Below are 8,834 nucleotides of genomic sequence, written 5' to 3' on the forward strand. Positions count from 1 at the left end.
GAGTGAATTTCAAAGGAAGACAAGAACAGATCATATGCATTTTAAATCTATTTATTAGTTACAGACTTTCACATAGTAAAACAACAAAAGGATTAATGATTTACAATTAAAAAAAGGAAACAGTTTGTTGTGATCATAACCACTACCTCTTTACAACATGTTTGTGCATGTCCTGACTACTGTAGCCGGGTAGTTTTACTACCAAAAGATGCTGAAAGTGATCTCCTAATGTTAACTTTAAGATGTCCCCCTAGGAGGCTTTGGCAGCTAGTTTCCATCGTTGTAGCCACTCTTGAAAAGTCAGTCCTCCTTTACTGACCTCAGGTAGGACATGCTGCGCTGGTCGATCCCACCTACAAGCATGAACACACACAAAACAGAAACAGTTAACCTGCAATACAGACCTTGAGCTGCTGACTGGAGGTATAAATTAAATAAAAACAATACCAAGACATTCATGTTTAGAAAAAAAATCTATATGAGATCAAAGCAGCAAAGGTTTAAACTAGAGTTTAGTACTGATGGACCCTGAAAGAAAACAACTTGGGTCGTCTTTTCATGTAACTTCTGTCATTTATGACAACATTTACTCAGCATAGAGCTAGATGAGATGTTTGATATCAATATCACAATACTAAGAGTATTTTTTTTAATATAAATAGTATATCAATATCTCAACTGAATACAGAATCATATAAATGATTAAACTGATGTTAAATTAAATGAATTGTGCTCCACTCAGAGTTACATAAAGACAGAATTTAGAGACACAGTAATACAATATGTTCATATCAACACTATATGATTACATTCAAAGTGGATCACCCAGCCCAACACTGTCCCCCACCCCCCACACCGCTATTGATGTTTAGTGATGCTTGTCTGGGTGAGCTAGGATCCACAACACACCTGAATCTAATTAAACTGTTAAACCCAAAAACCCCATAAAACACAGTGTATGATGAACTGCGACACCTCCTCCCCCATAAAACATACAGACATAAACGGGTCATTTCTCCTCCACAGGACATGTTATCAGGACTTAGCCTGTCATACTACAACTCAAGACAACATGGTCCTGACTCTTCGGGCCTAATAAAAGCTAACAAAACTCTGTATGCAAAACAGCACAACCGAATAAGGGAAAATGACAAGACTTACTTCTGCATTTCTCATATAGCGATGTGTCATGAAAGTGCCTGTGTTTATTGTTTCAGTCAGTATCACAAGAAAATGTTTAGTACATCCGTAGGAAAATGTGCACTGACCTCAACTAAAGCAATAGTGATACTGATAATAATTTTGAACATGTCTAAATCCTGAACGTACCTGAGTGACGGAAATGCTGAATTTTTAACACATAAAGGCTAATCTAAGCGACTGTTCAGGCCTTTTCCATATTTTTATTTGGGAAAATGAGCATGTCTACATGGTCGTGATGAAGTCGGGAGCGTAGTCTGTTTACACTAAGTCCTGCCGTGGAAAACACCCTCTCTCTGATAGGACTTCTTGACGGCTGAAGTGGTCTTTGCATGTTTCTCCTGCTTGTGCAGTAGCATCTAAACCCATGTGAGATGGGCTATACTGCCCTCGTGCGGAAGAGAACCAAACTGCACGTGCCATACACGTTTTACCGGTGTTAAACCGTATTTGGTGATCCATCAGATTCTGTGACCTGCAGCGTTGGAAGAAGTACTCAGATCCTTTACTTAAGTAAAAGTATCAATACCTCAATGTAAAAATACTTCATTACAAGTAAAAATCTTGCATTTAATACTCTGAAAATAAACCCAAATCTAAACAAAGAAAGGATTATGTTTTATAAAAATGTTGAAAGGAAACTAGATACTAAAAACCTTAATGTGGTGCATTCTACCCATTAGTTTTCAATCAGTCATTTGCTTTAGAAATCTGTCTCACCAGTAAGAGATGGCAGTTTTGGCCTGGTCCGCGTAAGAAAGGCCTTGCACACAACGTTGGGTGAAGCCTCTGACTCTTGGTACCAGAGACTTCAGGAGCTTCTGATCCTCCTCGATGACTCTGGACAGCAGGGCTGAGAAACACAATGAGGACAAAAACTGATTACAATCTTGAACATTCTTCTTTTTGCTCAGGTAATGCAAATTCATCATCATATAGAGAATCTACAGACAGCCTTGTACCGTTTAACAACAGCACTTGTTACAGTCTCTTTTAAGGACAACAAAAGCTTCACTTGATGCTTTCCTCTGATTACCTTTTTGATCAGATGCATGCAGCAGCTCTGCTTCTTTCTGTGTTTTCTGCAGAGTAGCAGAGTGGAGCTGCAGTAACTGGCGAAGAAAACGCAACTCGAGCTGTTGGGATCGAGCCTGGGAACACAACTCCTCCGGAGCCTGAGGAGTTTAAGGATAATGAAGAAAAGAAGAAGAATGAGAGATAAAAATACACAGTTAAAACATTATTTGCAATGCCAAATTCTGAGAAACAGTCACACTGAGTTCTCCAAACCAGAGTGTGGAGGCACTGTCACTATTACTATTACAGCTGCTACAGATACTTAAATACATTTTAAAATGTGAGAAATTGCATCATTTTAACTTTTAATTTTGGCATTAAAGATATTCAAAAATAAAGAAATTAAAAAACTTTTTTGATACTTTTTAGTGTTTAAAATACACAATTCTGCTGTTTTTTTTCTTCATTTTAATGTGTGAGAAAAGTTTAATAGTTATAGAATTACAGTCAATAGTTACTGCATAAAATCATAATTTATTAAATCAAACTGAAAAGAAATAACTCTCGATTTGAATCATAAAACATTGAGAATCATGAATTAAACTGACACTCCTCCACAGTGTTGCGCTGGGTAAGAAGAAAAAGAAGGACTGGTTGATGTATTTATGTGCCAACTCTCACCTTGTACAGTGGGAACGCGACACTCTGACACATGCTGCTGAAGGTCGGGGACTGCAAGCGATTGATAGACAACCACGACGCAGGGATCCTTTGCGTTCTGAAACAACAGACATCTAGTTCACTATTCGATTTCTGTTCAGAAACAGTCAAGCACCTGATCAAGAGTATGATTAAATGACGATGCTGCTGATTTGACTTGTGGAGCACTCTTAAAGGTGCAGCTGGAGCCGCAGGTGTACCAAAGATGAAGTAGGATCGTTTCCTGACACATAGTACTGTTTATACTCCCTCCCTCTGTGAGTTTGTAATTCATCATGAACTGCAATAAAACTCAACATAACTAAAAGGAAAAAAGTAGACAGCGTGTGTGGTGTCACCCCCTTTTTTTTCTTAAATACCAAATACAAATTCTGCCGTCAGTGAAGTTGTACTTGAATATGAAGTGTTCAGTTTGAGTTCACACTTGTGATTTTTTTTTTACTGGGTGGTAACAAAAATAAAATTCCTTTGTTTATGTTCTGACCTACCTGGAGTTTACTTCTTCAACATGTTCTTACCCTTCAACAGTCCTACGGTCCAGAGCCTGAAGCGAAACCATTCCCAACTGTCTAGCCTCCTTTGAAATGGAGTTCCTGAGACTGTTGGCGGCTGTGGTGACATCCTCAAACTGTGGTACCAGCTTGCCCTGAAGGAATTCCTGTAACTGAAAACACGCAGCCAGACAGAGGGATTGATTGTTCACAAATTTTCTTCTTTGTGGCAAGTTTTTTTTTGTCTTTTTTTTTTTTTTTTAAATCTTAAAAAGACCAAAACAAGCTCTTTCACCAAAGCATGAAGCAGGCCGTATAAATAACCTCTCTATTTCAGTGTCATAGATTGCGAAAATAAGCACCTCTCTGTGCAGGCGGATCAGTTCTGTCTTGGTTGTGGAGTTCCCCTTAATCAGACCTCTGATCTGATCCTGTCTGAGAACCTGGAGAGAGACACAACAATAAAGCATGTGTAAGGATATAAGTTGCAGAAATACTGACAGCTCTGATCCTGAAGTTGATATTGGTCAGACAAATCAAGTTGTTTATCCCCAAACAGTTAACAGGACATGTAACCAAATCCTCTAGACCACATTTGCTAAATGTTATTATACTGATATATCTACAATAAATAAAAAATGATTTATTTATTATCCGTTCACTCTCACCACTAGTTGTCTGAAGTCCAGAATCCTCTGCCACTGGCTGTGGAGGTTTCTGAGCGCCTCCTGTCGGCTTCTGGCATGCTGGTCAAGCTGAACACACTGGTCTCGAATATGATCCCTTGCTGCAGCCTGCATCACACACTGGAGCTCCAGCTCTAGAACTGACCTGCCAGAAATACATTAAGTCCAAGAAATAAAAAGGCAGACATGGTAAATTCTTCAAAAGTAGTTTTACATTTGCCATCCTGATCAAATCAGTCTCTAATTTGACTGTTGGCTATTATATGATTATTATTATAGTTATAATATAGTTAACTAAACCAGGAATAAGACTAAACTGAGCCTTCAATATACAAAAGGAAATAGAATTTTAATGTTCAGTTAAAATAATGAGCTCCTCTTCTAAAAGGAATTATTAGGCTTTTTCATGACTTTCCACGTCTATAATAGAAATTCCCGTGACCAAAATGTTATTCCTCGACTAAATGTACTAATAATGTGGCTCAAGTTTTCCTAGCGATTGGTTTTGTTTGGTGCTTCAATACTGCTGCATTATTACAGACAGATTTAAGAGGATTCGTTCTATTTCTAAATGTACTTATTTCATAATCTACCAGGCTGTGACTTGTGTGAACCTCAAAAATGAACTCTACAGTGAGTGGACTTACAGTGCCATGGTGTCACTTTGAAGCTCATCTGCAAAGCCAGACACTTCATGCTCAGCCTCCTTCCTGCGGGCCTGCAGCTGGTTTCGGAGCTGCTGGACTCTGGAGCGAGTCTGAGCTAAGTCAACTAAACTCTGCTCCACCTCCTGCCACGCAGCCTGGAACCACACGTGCATACAATTTCTCAAATAAAAACATGTTACTCACAAATTTTGAGAAAAACATGAAGTTGTTTCCATCTATTAGAAACTTGTGTGATTATATTATTTAGTGTAAGTGTGCATTTGTGTCTATGTGAGTCCATAGGTGCAGGTTTATGAGCAGCACCTGTAAAAGAGTCTGAACAGGTGGCAACTCGTTATCCTCTTCTCCTGAGATGTCCAGTAGGTGATTGCTTTCATAGCGGAACCTGCAATGAGAACGGCAGTAACACTGTAACACAACAAACTTTTGGGTTTTAATAGTCTTAAAAAAACATTATAACAGTATAATAAGTGTTTGCTTACTGTAGAGCTGTTACATCCCGTGTCACATCTAGAGCAGAGAGCTTCTCCTCCAGTTCCTTCTGTTCTCTGGAAGCTAAATACTGCAGTGCTGAGAGGACATGGTTTGGAGGATAACCACCCAACAGGTTCTGATGACATGACAAGTAACAACATGTTAATTCAAAGTGAAAAAGTAATGACGGTTCATTCACAAGTACCAAAATATTTAGTGAAATGTGGGGAAAATGCACCAACCTCCACAGCATTCAACCAGTAATGAAACACTGCAGTCCTCTGTTCGCGAGTCATACTGAAAGGGGGGGGGGGATTATGAAAAAAAAAAGAGATGTTGACAATATTCAAAAAAAACAAAAAAAAAAACACACACTGTGAATTGTAGATCTATAATTAAAAAGGTATCCACTGTTACCGTGTGGCTGTAGAGTCTCCTGTTTTCAGTTCACTCTCTTGTAAAGACTGATAGAACTGGACCCTGTCGTAACACAGCTCTCTCACTTCACGCTGATGAAAGAAGATAAAAGAAATGGGATGGTTTGAATCTGTCAGCAGCTGTTTGATTTGCTGCTTGTTGCGAATATTGCGTAACTCAAATTTGTGTGCAATTGAAAATCAAATCAGTAGGTGTCTCTATCAGCTATAGAGCTATAAAATATTCCAGTTTCTCATTGCTGCTTCTAACCTAAGATGGCATTCACTGTATGTTATTTTTATGAATCAATGTCTCCTCCGAACATGCTGTGCAACATTTTTGCCAGTTGTCTTATTCATTCTTTATTTTTCACGCTTTCTGGTTGAAACATGTGATTAAACACCAACACTGTGTCTGATAGATCAAGAACACACTAAACTCTACTCAGTGAAATACAGACCAGATTTAGCAGCTCTTACCAGGACCTGTGCCTCTGCTGCAGCTTTAGAGTTGTCACCATCGCTGCTGCTGGAAGACTGATTCTCGAACAGCACTTCCATCTCTGCTTTCCTGCGACGCACAAAACGGCACTTATTTTTAAATTGTAAACTGCCACATTAGTAGCATGTAAATGATCTCACTTCACTGCAACTTTCCATTTTCTGCCTCACCTGACCATCTGCTCCAGTGCCTGGCAGTGCCCACTGATCTCTTGTGTATCATCAGAGAGCACCTTGCGATCCGAGATGCAGCGCTGCCTGAAGGCCTGTAGGAGCAGCTTTCTGCGCTGACTGTCCTCCACCTTGGTCCAGGTGCAGCTGATAGACTGCTCTGTTAGTAAAAAGCAGGAAACACCGGTGTGGATGATCACTTTAAATATTGACAAAAAATGGTAAATAGACTAAGGCTGCCACAATTATTTTCACTATCAATCTGCAGACTATTTTTAAGATTTATCATTTTGTCTATAAAATGTCAGAAAAATAGTGAAAAATGCATGTCAGAATTTCCCAGTCAACGGTGTTTAGTTTACTTTCACATGCAACAAAGAAAAGCATTGTGTTTGAATTGATGAATGAGAGGCAAATTTTAGAGGCTCATTTTAAGGCGAAACCAGCAAACTTTTGGCATTTTTGCTTTAAAAAAATGACTGACATGATTATTTGATTATCAAAATAGTTTCCAATTAATTTTCTGTCGATCAATTAATCAACCAATCATTGCAGCTCTAAAATGGATTGCATTTATATAACACTTTTTTCAAAAGTGCTTTGCAATTTGCCTCTCATTCATCCATTCACACACACATTCACACAAACTGCAATTTGCTCGGTTGACCATCTGGAGCAACTTGGAGTGAAGTGATTTGCTGAAGGACACTTCAAGATGTTGATGTGAAGCCAAAGATGGGCCCAAGCATCGGTTCATACACAATGGAATGACTTTCTGGCTGCTGACCTCAGCAACAGATAAAGGAGTCATCTGGTCATACATGTACTCAAATCACACATTTTTAAGAAATGCATCCACCAGCAGACGCATTATTCTTCTCTTCTCTTGGTCAATTGCAATTTTACATTCAACATTTAAGCAAAGAATGTGCATTAGCTGATATCTGTATCAAAAGTAAATACTAAAATACAGTTAAACAATACCCTGACCTCACTGCATATAATGTACTGACCTTGAGTGGCCAACTGTTCCTCTGTTTCGCTGATCTGAGAGTCCAGGTGGCCAACCTCAGCTCTGAGCTGCTCTATCTTCCTCTGAAGCTCACTCTGCTTAGCAGCCTCACTCTGGCCCTCGGTCTGCTTCAACTGAGGATGTACGAACACCAGCAGATACAGACACATTACATTATATCAGTGGGTTGCTTACTGAAACAAACAAACAAACAAAAAATCACCTGGTAATTATAAAATAAAAATGAAAACAAGTTGTAGCCTACCTCTTTGTCTTGAAGCACTTTGTACCTTTAAGTTAATGGTGTTAAGGTAATTACTGAACAAATATTAAAACACAGTAGTCATGGTGGGTGAGAAATTACAGTATAGTTTGAACAAATTGGTACATCAAGTATACCCTGAAAGACATTTTTGAAATATTTGTGGGCATTTATTAGACAACAGTTTACAGAGACAGGGAAATGGAAAACAACATGAAACATAGAGTCACCCTGCAAGTTTCTGAACCAGGAACTTTGTGGTTACATGTACGCTGGGGCCCCAGGAAACCCCAAGAAAACGTACAACAGAGACTGTATGTTGACGTTAAATATGCAAACACTGAGTCTACAGCAAAGATACCGACCATCTCCTGCAACACAACACACATTAAGTTGCCATGACTATTGCAAGGACACCAGCAGCGTTAGGATCCTCACTCAGAGCCAGAAAGGATACCACTGAAGATTGCCACGCATGATCCTCACGTTCCTGGAAGAACAGAGACACAGTCAAGAAGCTATCATTCATTTTTTGCTCGTCTGTCTAATGTTAGTCCAACAGTGTGCAGAGAGAGACTGCTGTTTATTTATGAGACCACACAGACGCCACAATGAGGACTGATAGGTTATAGGGTTACACGCAGCATAGCATAAAAATCTATGAAGAGGTGTGTTGTAGCCCAGCAAGACAGTGTAAAGACTAACCTCTGTTGAAAAACGTGTTGTATGACATATTTCCATATTGACTTTCCTGTCCCAACGCACAGCCTGAAAAGAAAAAGCACTAATTAACCCTGCGAGTCAGCAATATCAGCTCTATGATAGTATGGAAAGCAAAGGCAAAGTGATACCGACGTTTTGAAATAGCTGTCATTTGGCAGGGTGTCTGGAGGAAGAGTGAACTCCTCTGTCGCCCATCGTTTCAATTCCTGCACAAGATTTCTGTCCGCCATCCTGACCAACAACGGAAGGTAAACAACTCACCTAGCTAGCAACACCAACAAGCTAACTTACTTACGTGTCAATTACTTTGCTTGAGTTGTTAACTGAATCTAGCTAACTGTAGTGTAGGAGAAGATACCCCTTCGCCTTTATTACATGTAGGTTAACTCCCTAATGACAACATTGTTTTGACCTAAAATTGAAACTTTCCATTTCCCGCCCGTTTACGCTACTTCCGGTCAGTATATCCGTTGAAGTAGCGCCGCCGCTGGTT

General features: G+C 39.4%; 1 protein-coding gene across 1 annotated transcript; it reads right to left on the minus strand.

Moving 5' to 3' along the window:
• Nucleotides 1-35: 35 nt before the first annotated feature.
• On the minus strand, nt 36-8,834 carry haus5 (HAUS augmin-like complex, subunit 5). The gene is made up of 19 exons (XM_042417667.1): nt 8,474-8,834; nt 8,324-8,386; nt 8,076-8,108; nt 7,622-7,646; nt 7,358-7,490; nt 6,345-6,504; nt 6,153-6,243; nt 5,674-5,765; nt 5,499-5,553; nt 5,265-5,392; nt 5,086-5,167; nt 4,762-4,916; nt 4,097-4,259; nt 3,791-3,871; nt 3,456-3,601; nt 2,899-2,995; nt 2,237-2,375; nt 1,921-2,053; nt 36-353 (listed from the first exon to the last, which is right to left on the minus strand). Exons 1-19 carry the CDS (start codon nt 8,569-8,571, stop codon nt 251-253), a joined length of 1,977 nt encoding a protein of 658 aa, XP_042273601.1. The 5' UTR covers nt 8,572-8,834; the 3' UTR covers nt 36-250.

This window comes from Thunnus maccoyii, chromosome 7, assembly GCF_910596095.1.
Source record: "Thunnus maccoyii chromosome 7, fThuMac1.1, whole genome shotgun sequence".
In the NCBI taxonomy this organism is placed as follows: Eukaryota; Metazoa; Chordata; class Actinopteri; order Scombriformes; family Scombridae; genus Thunnus; species Thunnus maccoyii.

Bases quoted from the DNA above. Each gene is read 5' to 3' on its own strand.
- haus5 (XM_042417667.1), bottom strand. From the start codon at position 8,571: ATGGCGGACAGAAATCTTGTGCAGGAATTGAAACGATGGGCGACAGAG. The intron at 5,766-6,152 runs GTAAGAGCTGCT...TTCTTTCATCAG, and splicing joins CAGCAGAGGCACAGGTCCTG to CGTGAAGTGAGAGAGCTGTG. The intron at 4,260-4,761 runs GTAAGTCCACTC...TATTTCTGGCAG, and splicing joins CAAAGTGACACCATGGCACT to GTCAGTTCTAGAGCTGGAGC.